This window comes from Ovis canadensis, chromosome 21 (assembly GCF_042477335.2).
Source record: "Ovis canadensis isolate MfBH-ARS-UI-01 breed Bighorn chromosome 21, ARS-UI_OviCan_v2, whole genome shotgun sequence".
NCBI classification, from domain to species: domain Eukaryota; kingdom Metazoa; phylum Chordata; class Mammalia; order Artiodactyla; family Bovidae; genus Ovis; species Ovis canadensis.
The window spans coordinates 38,243,895-38,260,445 of NC_091265.1; the positions used below are offsets into that span (position 1 = coordinate 38,243,895).

At 34.5% G+C, this 16,551-nt stretch overlaps 1 protein-coding gene across 1 annotated transcript in view; it reads right to left on the reverse strand.

Moving 5' to 3' along the window:
• Positions 1–1,881: 1,881 nt before the first annotated feature.
• Positions 1,882–16,551, reverse strand: part of SLC17A6 (solute carrier family 17 member 6) — a 38,344-nt gene continuing 23,674 nt past the window's right edge. Inside the window, exons 5-12 of the mRNA XM_069565352.1 lie at positions 16,139–16,226; positions 15,541–15,627; positions 11,604–11,746; positions 7,643–7,792; positions 4,251–4,383; positions 3,747–3,857; positions 2,991–3,118; positions 1,882–2,217 (exon numbers count right to left, since the gene is read on the reverse strand). Coding sequence (XP_069421453.1) covers positions 1,882–2,217; positions 2,991–3,118; positions 3,747–3,857; positions 4,251–4,383; positions 7,643–7,792; positions 11,604–11,746; positions 15,541–15,627; positions 16,139–16,226 — 1,176 coding nt within the window. The remainder of the gene's footprint in view (positions 2,218–2,990; positions 3,119–3,746; positions 3,858–4,250; positions 4,384–7,642; positions 7,793–11,603; positions 11,747–15,540; positions 15,628–16,138; positions 16,227–16,551) is intronic.

Below are 16,551 nucleotides of genomic sequence, written 5' to 3' on the forward strand. Positions count from 1 at the left end.
GGAGGGTACACAAGCTAAACTATATAAAGTTAAGCTACAACAACAACAAAAATGACCCCAAATTAATGTACTGTTTTTGTGCAAAAGGATAAATAGAGCATTTTATTAACACTTTTTTTTTTTGCAGCAACAAAATGATAGTCCATATCTTTTCATTCAACACAGTAAAAGCGATGATCACATTACATCACTTTGAGACACAAAGCAAAAGATATTTTTATTATCTTAAGGTCAAGAATGGTTTGCGTTTTTAAAACAAACTTTTATGTTTTATATTTGCAGTAGCAGGGCCTCCAGTCACTAGCACGATACAATAAACAGATCAAATATCCAGAATAGACAATTAAACACATCAATAATATTTTAAGTTGAATTGGGAAATGTATCATTGTCATTTTCAAACATTATAAAGAGGTCTGATGTTAACTTTTTAAAGGAAGAAAATCATTCCAACCACCCGAACAGCCACCGCAAGCAAAATGAAGATAATATACAGACAGGAAATTTTATGCATTGCACTTATTGCTCGGTACACAAATGTTGCAATTTCTGTTGAGTTATATTAAGAAATGACAAGCAAAATGCCTCTGCCCCATCTAAAATTCTATGACTCTATGAAAGTAGAAATTGCAGTCCCCTAACCCAACATTAGGTGTATGCTATTTTTGTTTTTTTGTGAAGATCGTTTATTATGTATATGTGTATGGATATGTATAAGATATACAGATATATATATAGATATAGTTTTAATATAATTTATTGTCCTATATATTTAAGACAAATATTTCAGTGGGAATTTAAATAATAAAATCATCTACTTACAATATCTCTATTAAGTTTACCTTTTCATATTATATATAGCTCTGTGGCACAAGTTTCATATATATTTAATCAGTAAGGAAGAAAGATACTTCTATCATGTCTATTTCTTTTGCTGTTAATATTGCATTTTAAGGGCTATATCTCCATAGTAAATTTCTTATTAGATTCTTTATGGTGTATGCATCTTTTTTTTTTCCTAATGCAAGTTACAACCAGTACAAAGTTGTAATAAAAAATACATTGAATTCCATTTATTTTTAATATTTTTGCAAAAAAGTTATGTGATATGCTACATGAAAAGTCAGATTTTATTGAAGTGTGAAGTGTTTTATACTGTTAGGTAAATGAATGGAAGAACATGAAGCATACCCCTCACTCTACAACTTCTTTTTCACAGATAAAAGTGTTTGTGCCCAAGCATTTCATATAAAACACTGCAAGATATTCCTCTTGAGAATCAACAAAATAGTCTACATTGTGTAATAACAATAATTATTTAGTACACCTTGCTAGTTGCTAGCCCACAACATTCTTCTCTACATGAGAGATATCTCAACTCTATGATTTATACTCAATAAATGTTGCCAACACCTGATGCAGCCAACATGACAACTTCACCTTTTTTTAACAGGACTTCTGCACAATATCTTGCAATACAGTGTAACAAATATGTAAGTGCATTTTGCATGATCAAGTAGCTTTGGCTTCCTAACCTCTGTTGGATGGGATGTGCCAATTGTTTTAGTTGTGCTTTATTAAATGGTGATGAGTTTTAACTCATATGAATCTAATGAGTAACTACTTGCTCCTACAATTTTGACCAGTCAACCTTTAAATCACAGATGCAAGAATGGATGACTTGAATGGAAATGATGGAATTTCACAACTTCTATAGATTGCACTTGATGGTAACTTCATGAGTTTGTTTTGATTTCATCTTTACAGCAAGACTTGCCTGGTTGATATGTGTACATGTTTACACCACATCTTTTAAAATTTTTGTGCAATCACAATTAATTTAATCACAAACACTAAAAATAAATCCAGCAATTAGCTTTGTTATGAATAATCATCTCGGTCCTTATAGTTGTATGAGTCTTGTACTTCTTCTTGTACAAATTCCTCTTTCTTTTCCCAACCGTTAGGCCACCCTCCATTGGCCTGTGTTGTGGCACCATAAGACTTAGTGGTACCATAATTTATATAATTTTGAGTAATGTCCCCTGTTTCTTCATCGAGCTCATCTTCATGGATAAATCCACACTTTTCTTCACTTGTTTCCTCAGGGTCTGCCCAGGGTTGCTTCTCTCCGGAGGCGAATATTGCATAAAATACAACTCCACCGTAGTGGACGAGGGCAGCGATCAGGAAGACATACTGCCACTCTTCACGCGACTGCAGTGACAAAAGTGGCATTGTGAGAACAAACTCCCTGGGTCTAAAAAGCCTAACATCTTCTCTGAATGTTCTACCATTAAGCGTTTCCTAAAATGCTACCTTCAGGGGAAACCCTTGTTCTGATTATATTAAACAAACACTGTGAGAGAAACATTCTATATTACTGTGACTCTCATTATTCAAAACTTTTTAGTCTCAAGTTCTGAAATAGAACTCCAAAGATGTCTATGGTCTGCTAATTTTTTTAAATTCCTAAGCTCTCTTTAAATTCCATTGAGTTACTTAGTTTTTTTCTCCCACTTCTTTTATTTCCTTTTGGTAAACCGTAATTTAAAAGGTCTACCTATAAAGATAAGTACTGATAACAATATTCTTGTCACCAGAGAAGCCCTAATTTAGAAACTCTACCTATAAAGACAAATACTGATGGCAATATTCATCCATCAATTACTACAGAGAAGTTTAAATTGATGTTTACAAATAAAGCTGAGAAGATTTCCATTTGTCTGTTCAAATGAGCTAGGATGTTGTTGTTTTGCCACACCAGGGATACCAGAAGTATTAGAAGGTGTTGAAAGTATAACCTTTATTGGTTGGAGAAGCAGGCTCCCTCAGAGTTCTGAAAGAGATTTTCTTCTGAGCCTGTTATCTCCCCTACTCAGAGATGTGGTGACTGGACCACAAGCAGAATGCCACAAAGAACATACAGATGCTTTTCCTAATCATGAGAGAGAATATTCTACAAATGAACATCTCTTGATCTGTCTTACCTTATTCTTTGTCATCGCACCAACAATGATAGGGCAAACCATTCCTGACAATGTGCCAACACCGTTCGAAATGCCCATTAAGATACTGGCATATCTTGGAGCAATATCCAAGTGGTTGACATTGAAACCTGAAATACACACAGAAGGTGTGACTCAGAGAATTCCAAACCTTACAGAAGTACGTGACTACAGAGTATCCTCCACCACCCTCACCTTAAAAGACACCAGGTTCATAGCATGTGCTTAATAACTATTTTTGATAATTTAGCTCAGTGATATATTGAGAATAGAAAGAGGTATGATTTGTTATCGAATACTTAACACATGATATTTACTCCAAAGATGCTCATTAAAAAAAAAGGAAGGGGGGGATAAGCAGGGGGTAAGTAAGTAGTAAATAGTAATGAATCCCAATGTGTTAGTCGCTCAGTTGTGTACAACTATTTGCGACCCTATAGACGATAGCCCACCAGGCTCCTCTGTCCATGGAATTCTCTAGGCAAGAATATTGGAGTGGGTTGCCATTTCCTTCTCCAGGGGATCTTCCTGACCTAGGGATTAAACCCAGGTCTCCTGCATTGCAGGCAAATGCTTTACCATCTGAGCTACTTTCATCGTTGTTATTTTCTAGTGGAAATATGTTGAGTAAACTTTCTCAACAGTCAAAATGTTAGAGGAAAGTAGAATATAAATTTCTTTTTATCACTAGCAAAAGTCAGAATGTTACAAGTACATTTTTTTAAAACAGCATCTTACCAGAAATAGCAAATCCACTGAATCCCACTGCAAGTACCAAGAATGAGATTGCTACCCCTCTAGTATGAGAATAACCAACAACCAGAAGCAGCGTTGCCTCCATGCCAAAACCTTCAGAAACAGACATACAAAAATACTTCAGAAATTTATGTAAATGTTTCCAGTGAGTCAAAACTATTAAAAATGATCACACTTATTTGACCTAGCAAAACACTTCAGGGATTCTATCTTCAAAATAATAATAACAGTAATTTATTCACAGAAGTTACGGAAGCCTTCTTTGTGTTTTAAGAAAAACAACAAAGACAACCTTAAGTTTAAATAGTGGGATGGGTCAAGTTGCAATTATCTAAAACTAGAAGTTGTGAATCTTTGAAGATGGGAGAATGATTATGAATGAACATTGAAGGTACAAATTTAATAGCATATGTGATATGCATAGAAAAAGTTGATTTATTTCGATTCGAACTTTGTTAAGTAAAAACATATTCTTAACATACTTACCACCACAATTCATGATCTTCCTTACTGTCGTAGTTGAAAGAATTTGCTTGCTTCTTAGAAAATCTGCAATCTGCCCTCCAATAGGTACAATGATTGTCATTACTAAGTGTGGCACAGCAGAGAGCATGCCAACCTGACGAAAAACAAAAAGGAGAGAAATAAGTAATGTGGGCAATTTATTGGTCTTGTAAGCTCTTTATGGACAAAGGAAGGAAAAACTACTGTCAGTAAATGACCACTTACTCATTCTCAGAGTAGGCAATAACTTCCGCAGAACAAATGAGAAAAAATTAAGTAAATTTACTTTGATTCTTTTTTCTCTTCCAGATGATAACACTTCTTTTCTGCCATGAGTCAGTAAATCTTGAGTTTCTGAGTAAACTATCCTGAATTTTATCACAGAATGATTCACATTTATGTGCCTATTTTATAGTCTTAAATACATTTGTAGAAATTCATTATTAGCAACAGAGGAAAAGAGAAAGAGAGACAGAACCAGAGAGAAGGGAAATACATTTGACAAACCTTGAAGAGACTATTTTAAAATTTGTTTTTATTTCACAATAAAGATAAAATCTTAATTGCATGCTAAATATGCATGAGTTTATATTATGATAAACTTATGAGTTTGATATTTAGTTTCTATAGATTAAGAGCTCAAAAAATCCAGATCGATTCTCAGTTTTAGGCATTTTCCATGTCAAATACCAATATTTGGTTACACTGTCACATAGCATTCTTAGTTTCTGAACTAATTTCATACTAAAGGGCCCAATCTAAAACCTAACCTGCCAGCATCAATTCAACATACATTTTTTTGATCAACAATTACATGTAAAACACTGTCCTCTGGGCATCATGCAGGCAGAAATTGTGAATAAAATGTATTTCAATTATGTATTACCACACATATGGACTTAGTAAATTTCATATACATCAATATATAAGGAAGATTTTTACTAAGCATACTTTGAAGACCAATTCCTAGAAAATAGTAAATACTAGATAAATGTTCATTATTTGTATAAATGTGTCCTTCTAAACTAGATTCCTAAAGGATTAATAAAAGATTCTGTTTTATTTTACAATGCTATATACTGTGGTGTCACGACCATGGGCTTGGGATGACTAATGACTAATTGAGATATTAAACAACTCTAAATAGCTTAAATATCCAGGCAATTTTATTCTTTCTTTCATTCCAGACAGAAACTTTTAATATTATTATCTTCGTTGCAGTGATGAAGAAACTATGACTTAAAAGGATTATGCCATTCTCAAGAGGTTGGGAAGTTTCATATACGAGTATAGGCTGAGACTCTGTATCTCTGTATGTGTGTGTCTGTGTGTGTATGTGTGTGTCTGTGTGTGTATGTATACACACATACAAAAAAGTCATTGCATTTGTGGTTTTATCTGTAGGATACTCAGTTTAACTAAAGTTTATTAAAACAATACTCTGTATAAATACTTTAGTTCACTTAAATTTTCCTGCGCTTCTGAAGCATGGTCTTTTTTAAAAATTAATTTTTATTGGGGTATAGTTGCTTTACAATATTGTGTTACTGTATAGCACAGAGAACTCTACTTAATATACTGTGGTGAAAGACAGTCTTAATATTGTTATTTACAGGTCAGAAAACTGAGGCGACAGTTATTCAAGAACAGGACCAAGGTTATGTATCAATACTCTCTTGTGGAGCTTGGATTTAGGACCATGTCAGCCTGGATCCAAACCTCGTGTTTTATTGCCTCCATCATTTCCTTTTCACATACTTTAGATAAGTCAGTAATTTTTAAAAACCAGTATAATCAAAATCTTCAGGCCGATTTGTGTGTGTAGAATTTATCAAAATTGTAATTAAAATATAATAAGTGAATTAGATCAACATAAATGGTGATTACATTTAGGTTTTGCAAAATATCATTTACTCAGGCATTTTCTGTTAATTGGAGCTAAGGGCCAGAATGACCACACAGTTTCATTAACATCAGTTGGTTCCCTCACTCTCCCTGATGAGACTAGACTTTATTAATAGCCTCTCAGTGTCATACTTGTCCTAGATTGTGAAAATGGACTCACACCTCCAGCAGCCTTTGTTGAGACGTATAACACCTCTCAGAGCTCCCAAAGGCTACCGTGCAATGTTTGATCAGCTCCAGAGAGAAGAGCCCTGTCTAAAGCAGTCATTCTTCTCAGGCATGGAGGAAGCAGTTTCCTTAGAAACAGGGATTACAAAAGAGCTCTTAGAATAGCTACTCCTAAACTCGGGTTTTCTTCAGTTTCAGGCCTCAGATAGTCATTCAAAGAGGCATAATATGAATAGCGAGCCCAGCTGGACTTATGTAATGACATGAAGAGAAATGGCAAGTCCACGGCCAATGCAGACAAATGTATTCAGCAAAGCACTTGTCACAGAGATGGCATTGAGCAAATACTTGCTTCATGTTGAAATGAATTATGGTTTACCTGAATTTGAATGGCATAGTAAAGGGAACTGAAACATAAACCGAAGCATATGGGCTTAAACTTAATTCTGCTGCTTATTGTTAGCTTGCCCTTTGATAATTTAAATACTTTCCCTAGCTTCTGTTTCTCCATCATTTCAATAGAGATGATGATAGTTATTCAGTTGGTGGACGATATACGTTACTCATGAATATGAGAAGAGCTTGTAAATTTCACTATATTGTAGTATTTTATGTTCATTTAATCCTTACAAGAATCTTAAAATGATTATATTTTCATACCTACAAATAAATGTCTGTAGCATTGAGCATGCTGTGCTGTTAGTTGGAAATGTTTTATTTTTGTCTACACCACCAAGCTGTGAACACTTGAGGAACCACATTTTTATTTCTCAATATAACACATAAATCTTCACATATCATGTTCAACAAATGCTTGCCAAATGATTAAACTGGATAAATAAGATACAAGATTGTTTTCAGATATTTTTGCTATCCTCAAATCTTTTAACCAGATAGATTTCTGAGGGTGTCGAAGCAGAGTTAAATTGATAATTATATAAATTCAATTCCATTTAAATGAAATATTTTTTTGTTCACTGATGTATTGCCTTTGACCTGAAACTTAAAGGGAATTATGCTTGTTTACAAGAAAAAGACTATATTGTTGCCCGTCCCAACCAAGAGGTAAACTCTGTGAGGGCAAAGACTAGGTTTGTTTTGTTTATCCCAGCAACAGTTTTTAGCAGGCATTTAAATGTAGTAGGCACTCAGATGCCTAGTTTAGTCTTTGATTACTAGAATTCATTTGTAATTCTAATTTGCAAGATAAAATTTAGGAGATAAAATATTGGCAAAGGAACTTAATAGTCACTAAAGTACAAAAGTAATGCTCTATTTAAAGAAGGATAGTTCTTACATACCTTGCTGATTTCAAATCCAAAGACTTCCTCAAAATATGCTGGTTGACTAATAAGCAATAAATAAAAAGTCCAGCTTCTGCAGAAGTTTGCAACAATTATTGCATAGACTGGCATAGATGTAAAAAATTTTCTCCATGGAGTCTTGAATTTCTGAAATTCAAAAAAAAGAGCCATTCTGATCATTTTAAATATTTCCTAACTTAAATGAGAATCATAGATACCTTTGCATTCTTATGATGTGTATGCTGAAGCATGAGTAGGAGATAGGCAGGAGGCAGTGAGTCATTAATTGCAACAGTCCAGTTAACCTTAGCTTCATAAATAATTGTTGGAAGAAGAAAAGAAGATACGGTTCTCCTTCTGATTAAATTGTTTCAGTTTTAGAAATATATAAGATTCTATTTTTCTCAAAAAGTAATTCCAAATGCATAGACCCTAGTTTCCAAGGTTTTTGTTTTGTTTTGGCAGTGATAGATCAGGCCTCAGCTAAAACTCGCTGCCAAATCAATGACCTTGTTGGTATCTGACATATTTTATATAAAATGTTGAAAATTCAACGTAGTTAGGAGAAGAAAAATAAGAAAAATGTGCAGCATTCTAGACCCCATCAAGAGTTAATGACAACATTACCTAACTACAAATTCTCTTGGTAGCCAGTGGATATCAGTATAAATTCTGTGACACTGGAGTGTAAGAGTCTCTAAAATTCACATGGTATACATCTGGGTTAAGCATTTGGCCACCCAGCACACCATAACTAGCTACTTAAGATATGCAAGAGATTCAAAATTAACTTAAATATGATTGGCTTTGCTTATGACACTCATTAAAAAATTACACCTGGTATATTTAAAGATGCTGTGTATGCCCAATAGAAAGCAATTATCTTCCCTCAAGATTAATATTTTTAGACCTTAAAAAAGCTCTCATAGTTCCAAACACTTCCTCAATTCTTTATTTTGAACACAGAAATACTCTTTAATGTTTATCACTAGTTTTGGAATTTTTTAGTATTATTTATTTGTTTTGGCTTTATTTATTTTAATATTATTTGTTCATTTAGGCTGTGCTGGGTCTTCGATGTTGGGCAGGCTCTTCTCTAGTTGTGACGAGTAGGGGCTACTCTGTAGCTGTAGCTTCTCATTGAGATGGCTTCTCTTGGTGAGGAGGAGGAGCTTAGCTGCTCCCCAGCACGCAGGATCTTCCCAGATCAGGGATCGAATCCGCGTCTCCCGCATGGGCAGGTGAACTCTTTCCTTCTGAGCCATCAGGGAAGCCCTGTCTTGGATTCTCAAACTGATAAGTTAGTAAAAGAGGTGGCAAACAGTTTTTTACAAGATTTAGTCATTATTGCTGAGTGTAGAGCCTCATAATTACTAGCAGTGGTAGTGAATCTAATGAAACTTTTTACAGATCACTTTAAAGTGACATAGTAGGAAGATACATTGTGTTGATCACAGGGAACAAATCAAAAAACAAAAACCTGTCCTAATAATAAATAGTGAGTATTTTGGCTTTAGGTAAAAGTTTCTAGTGACACCATCATAGATGCATTCAAAAAGTGCAAATTTAAAAGAATTTTTTCCTGATAAGTTCTAGAAAAATGGTGCCAAATAAATATACTTATTTCAAAGATAATAAAAATGACCAAATACAGGAATGTCTATTATAGCATTGCATTTTAATAAGTAATAAGTTCAGAAGATTTTAAGAAGAAAATATTTTTCTTGCCGAGAAGGTGTTGTTTTAAATTTATATCAGGATCATCTTCATTAAGTACTTTTTCTTCAGGCCACAAAGCACTTCATCAAATGTAAAAGAAAGTGTCTACTCATCTCTCTTAGAAAATTGTTGGTGGCTGTAGGGGGACTTATGATATTTTGATAACATTCTATTTACTGAACTGGTTGTTTGCTTCATTGGTGTGTTTAATTTGTAAAAATTCAGCAAGCTATTTGCTTATGTTTGTATATTTTTCTGTTCACATATTTAATTATTTTGTAGAGAAAAATAACAGATTTAAAAGACACAAGAATCAGCTACAATATATGATCCTTAATTTGATCCAAACTCCACAAACAATGGCTACAAAAGACATGAAAATTGATTAGATATTAGGATTGAACTGGGCATCTGAAATTTCAATATGATCTAGTATTGGATAATGCTAGAGAATTACTTTTAGTTTTACTAGGTATGATGATAGTACTTAGATTATAAAGGAGAATATTATTTTTCTAGAGAAGCATGTATTTGTGGGTAAAGTATTATGACATCTCATTTACTTTAAAATTGCTCAACAAAAAGAAAAGTGAAGTAAATCAGGCAAGATGTTAAAAACTTTTGTTTCTATGCAGTGGATATATAGATATTCCTGTTACTTATTCTTTCTGTTAAATGTTGAACTTGATCACAATAAAAAGTTCAAAATAATTAAAATACAAGTTCTATTCCCACTTGATCTCATTTTTAAATTGATTTCAGGAGAGTAAAAAAAAATCAGTAAGAAGTAAAATATTGAGTTTAGAAAAATAGTAAAGTCTAAGAAATGGAGCATTTGAGTTTACCTATACTGTTTTGTCAATCTACCGATTACTCTCTTTTGAGTCATTTCCAGAAATTGGTTTTCACTTTTCTTGCTGTTTTAAAAAACATATACCTCACCTCAACACCACACAATCTCTCAAGAACTGGTAAATAAAAGAAGCATATTTTATCAATGATGATATGGGCTAATCAGAATATTTTGGACTAGAACAGGAAGCTAAGTATGAACCCGCCCCCACATCATCACTTGTTTCTTGAGTAGCTACCATCAGAAAAAAAATTATCAGTCTATTTACAGAAGAAAACAGGAAGGGGTGCATTCTAATGCCAACCTGTTTAGCTAATGGAACAAATACAATGTAAGATTTTTTTTTAAGTACCGGCTTAATTTCAAATGTTACCCAATATGGCATTTTCTTATTCATTAAAGACCAAGATGCCCTCAGCAACAATGGGTGACAGACATTTTTTTCTAGAATGAGATGCCAAGGACAAGCCTTCCCTAATAAATGAAGTAGAGAATCAGAGTGGAAATCAAATACAAAAGTTGAGGGAAGCATAATGCATAAGAGTCATTGGTTAAATGCACAGTAACTTTCAACTCCTAACAAAAAGAAATTGAGTTGATTAGGTCCTGAATTAATGAGACTGTCTACAATATTTTTGCTTAAGGGGTTTATTTTATTTTTATAGCATCAGATGGGTATTCATTAGTTGCTATTTATGATGTCTTAATATGTGTACTGAAATATTTGTATTACTGATATAGAAGTGCATTTCTTTCCCTATCAGCAAATCCTGCCCAAGAAACTAAATTATAATCAGAAAAAGGCTTTACAATATTATAATACTCGATCTTCATATGTTAATCCTAAAAATGGTAATATTTTATCAATAAAAGGGTTATATTATATTAAGAATATTTTTCAGATTAGCTACCTATGGTTGGCATGCTAATGTTTTAGTATTTACTAAATTATGTAGAAATACACATGTATAAGACTTGGATTTAGAATATTCAATGAATAAAAATATCTCCTTTCATGACTGTGTTAGGTGATTTGACATTTCCTGTAATCTAAATTTAACAAATATTGGTTGAATTTTGTTTCAGTTAGCTATGTTGAGCTATTTTAAAAAATTCGCTGAGGTTTACAGCTACAGTATTAAAGCTATAATCCAGTGAAAATTTGAAGGTGCTTAAGAAAAGTTAAAGAAAAAAAGAAATCATAGATGGAAGAAGGAGCAATCATTTATAAGTCAGGGAATATGCATGGAGTTAAAAAAAAAAAAGCAATCATGACTGATACCAAATTAGTTTTGCTGAATAGGGACACATAAAACAATCTGCTTGGTTGAAGAGATGTGAGATGGAGAACGAGAATAGGAATATACACCATAATAAAGTTCTTACTTCCATTGCACCTAAAAGATTTGCACTCTCTCCAATGCTTTCTTCTATGTACCTACGTTCTTCATCTGTAATAGTAGGATGCTTTGCAGGACTCTCATAGGACACCAAAAGCCAAAACATGTACCAGATCATTCCAAAGCTTCCTGAAAGCAAGAGTTCAAAAGGAGGAAGTCAAGGAAAGGCATACTCCCCTAACTACTTCCATTTAACAGTCAGTAGCTGGGATAAAACTACAGTAATCTTGTGACAGGATTATAAAATGTGAATTTGAGCTTATGCTTCTCCAAATGAACCTAGCCATCTCTACTTGTCTTTTGTCACTAGACTTCATGCAATCTGAAGACTAGTGCTGTAATTTAATCTTTATCACTGTTAAACAATGCTGAAACACAGGAAACTCACAATAGATAATTATTGAATGGTATAGTTTGGAACACGTTCGTACATTCAACAAATATTTGCTGAACAGTTACTTTTCCGGGTACTCTGCTGAATGAGAGAAATATGATAAACAAGAAAAAATTCCTATCCTCAAAAAATTTTGCTGGGAGTAAATCCTTTTATTTATGTCTGTCTTTAATGTGGGTAGTGGTCTGCATTTCCAAGGAAAAGAAATGCTTTTTCCCCTCTCCGGTTAGGACGTGCAGATCTAGTAATGTGTGTATGTGTTAGTCGCTCAGTTGTGTCCAACTCTTTGCAACCCCATAGATGATAGCCCACTAGGCTGCTCTGTCCATGGAATTCCCAGATCTAGTAAACAGACTATTAAATAAAATCTAAAAGAATAGTCTTGGGCTTCTCTCATAGCTCAGCTGGTAAAGAATTGGGCCTCAATTCAGGAGACCCCAGTTCAGTTCCTGGGTTGGGAAGATTCCCTGGAGAAAGGATAGGCTACCCACTCCAGTATTGGTGGGCTTCCCTTGTGATTCAGCTGGTAAAGAATCTGCTGGCCATGTGGCAGACCTGGGTTGGATCCTTGGGTTGGGAAGATCCCCTGGAGCAGGGAAAGGCTACCCACTCCAGTATTCTGGCCTGGAGAAGTCCATGGACTAGTCCATGGGGTCACAAAGAGTTGGACACAACTGAGTGACTTTCACTTTCAATTTTCAGAAGAATATTTTAGCCTGAATAGATACTGTACATGAAAAATGGGCTTCTGTAACTAATGTGGTAATACTTAACAGTTTATGTGACTGTATACCACAGCATATACTATTGCCTATGGATCACTGTTTAGACAGATGAAAGTTATAAATTCTAATACAATAAACATGCTACTGCAAGCTCTATTTCATCCCTTTATTTAGCACTTTCACCATTAAAATATGCCCTTATTGTGCAATATAAAACTGAAGCATCAATAACAGAAAAAATTCATATAATGTATCCTGATTCTCATCAACTGGCCATTTCATTTTTTCCTCATACTGTTCTATTTCTCCCCTGGGTAACAATCTAATCCCTGATCGCTATAATGCTGTATTTTTTTTTTTTTTTGGTGGGGGGCTAGTCAATCTCTAAGTGCTTCTTAATATTATAACTTCTGATGTACTGTGCCCTTTTAAATACTGAATGTGATAGCAAACACAATTTGGAATCAGATGGTGTGTGACAGTTTGGTAGAGTGTAGTGGTTGCAGAATATGGTTCTCCTGTATTCAGATTGCAACTGTGTCACTCATTAGCCATATCTTCTAATCAGTAACTAAATCTCTGAAAATCTCTACTACCAAATGAGATAATTCATTTTTTTTAATAAGATTTTTGCAAACAGAAGTTACAGAAGGCAATACATAAAGAAACTAGCATAGTGGATGGCACAAGATAAGCACTCAATAAATGAGAACTCCTGTAATTGAGTAATAATTATAATTTCCACTAACTGAATACATCTGAAGTGCTAGACACTCAGCTAATTGCTATATATGCATTATCTTTCTAAAACTTAAGCTGCCATATGGGTCTTATCTCATTAACTAAAAAAATGAATATTGAATATGTGGCTCAAAGACCAAGCTTTTGTCGTATACAGCAAGTAAGTAAGTACTATTATTATGATATTTCAGATTGCGCATGCGTGTTAAGTCACGTCAGTCATCGTGTATGACTCTGCGATGCTATGGACTGTAGCCCACCAGCCTCTGCTGTCCGTGGGATTCTCCAGGCAAGAATGCTGGAGTGGGTCGCCATGCCCTCCTGCGGAGGATCTTCCTGACTCAGGGATTGAACCGGCATCTCTTATGTCTCCTGTATTAACAGGCAGATTCTCTACCACAGTGCCACTTGGGAAGGCATTCAATGATAAGTATTAAATGAGATATAACTTGAAATAATGAGGTAGGTTTTCTTGGGTCCTTTGTGGAAAATTCATATTCTTAAAGTCACATGACATCTTCAATTAAATAATGGACTAAGGCACAAATCAGAAAATTTAATGGATGGCCATACCAACTTTTGGAGAAGGCAATGGCAACCCACTCCAGTGCTCTTGCCTGGAAAATCCCATGGGAGGAAGAGCCTGGTAGGCTGCAGTCCACGGGTTCGCAAAGAGTTGGACACGACTGAGTGACTTCACTTTCACTTTTCACTTTCATGCATTGGAAAAGGAAATGGCAACCCACTCCACTCTTGCCTGGAGAATCCCAGGGACGGGGGAGCCTGATGCACTGCTGTCTATGGGGTTGCACAGAGTCGGAAATGACTGAAGCGACTTAGCAGCAGCAGCAACAGCAGCATACCAACTTTACTATATACCTTGTAAGTAAGTGCTTTAAATATCTTTGAATTATGGGCTTTAAAATAAAATCAAACAAAAGCTATGGATTAAAATCTGTTAAAAAAATTTCCCTACATTGGCATGAATCTGCCACAGGTGTACATGAGTTCCCATTCCTGAATCATGTCAATGTATGGCAAAACCAATACAGTATTGTAAAGTAAAATAAAATAAAAATAAAGAAAACAAAACATCAACAACAACAACAACAAAATTTCCCTAGAAAACAAAAATATGTTCTACTGCATATATAGCTCACCATTTAGGATATTCATGAATTCAAAACCCAACTATGGCTTTTAAACCAGGATAAGATCCTCCACTATTTATATTCTACAAATATAAGAATTTGCTTTGATGAGAATATTTCAAAATGAAAATGGATCATAGCACATTTGGAAGCAGCCAAATTCTGTTCTGTTCTCCTACATGACCTCATTAATCTTCAGATTCTCCTGCCCATGTCCAAAACTGGTATTAATCAGTGACAACATCAGTTGGAATCCAGATCTCTTATCTTTCTTCTTTTCTCTTTATTAAAAAAGTGTATCTTAGCAAGAGACTATGGGATACTTTCAAGAGGTAAGATTCCATATTCTGGTTAGAAAGTGAATAGAAAGGGAGTTTGGGCTTTGGGCTTCCTGTCATTTTTATTTCCTTGGGGGCTTAATCTTCTTTAATCCTGGGGAAATGTGGACTAAAATGTACTGCCCCTGCAGCGACTGCTAATATTTCATCACAAGATTGAATGTTTGCCTTAACACTAATATGGCCTTTCAGCTTCCTATCCCATTGAGTCTCAAGGAAATAGAATCAGGGAAATGACCGAGAAAGCAAGAATCAAAAGAGAAGTTGGTGCTGCCTAGCTTCTTCCTTTTAATCAGCTTTGAATCAAGAGCTAAATTAAATTTTTCATAGTCAAGGGCATCACATACTGTACATTACAAAGTTTCCATCAGCAATGTGATTGCTTTTAAAAATAATAAATAACATTGCAGAGAAAATCACAGATATAGAATATTACCCTTGATCTTAGATTATAAAGAAAAGAATCAATGAAAAAACAATAATAAGTAAACACAGAAGTATATTCATTGATCTATCACACTGCTTTAGTTTAGGCACATTTCTTTTAATTCTATTGTACAGAAATGCTACATACCATAGACATAGAATACGGAAGACCAGCCAGTATACTGCACAAGAATGCCAGCTAAAGGCATTGCAATCACAGCTCCAGCATAGGATCCTAAAGTAGAAGAGAAAATGAGAGAAAGGTAAGTGAAATCAACAGACATTCTTGACTTCATCTCATTTTCCTTGACTGGGTCTTACAAACACATCCTTGCACACTTGGATGTATATCCACTCTCATCCACATACTTCAAACACATATCCAGGAGTACAAGACTACACAAGTGAATATAATCTACACACCCAAGTCAGAGATATAAAAATAGTACAACACTATAATAAAAAACAAATTCAAAAAACTATAACAAAATAATTAATGAATATATTTGAAAATTCAGAAGAAATGAATAAACTCCGAGAAAAATACAAAATGTAAGAGGGAGTTGAAGATTTCAGTAGACCAGTAATAATTAAAGAAATCGAATGGTGGGTCAAAAACCTTTCTTCATGTACACATACAGACACACCTCAAATGGTTTTACAGATGAGTTTTACCAACTTGCAATTCTTACAAAAGTTGTTCCTAAGCTTTTATGCACATAACTGTATCTGCACATAATACTCACCACAAAAGGAGGTGGTTGCCAACCGACTCCTCTCTAAAGGGGGAGCCCATTTGCTCCATATCCCATGACATGCTGGGTAGGTGACACCCTGTGATGGAAAGAGATATATCAGCACTGTTTAGAATCTTGGATCATAGGAAAATAAGTATATTCACTTCTCTGATGTGATGCTGTTTTCTTAGAATGGGCACAGGGTCTCCAGTTGCCATTTGAGGGCCTTTCTTTGCTGATTCCATAAAATTCCATTTTAAAAACTTTCAGCCCAGACCAGGTAAGACATGACCTCTTTTTAGTCACGTGTTCAAGTTATTCCCACCCTTTAAGACTTCCTTCTATGTCAGTTTTCTTCTGATTAAGGCCGGAGAAAAGATCCTCTACTATTCAGTTCATCTGCAATTCTGAACAATTTGAGA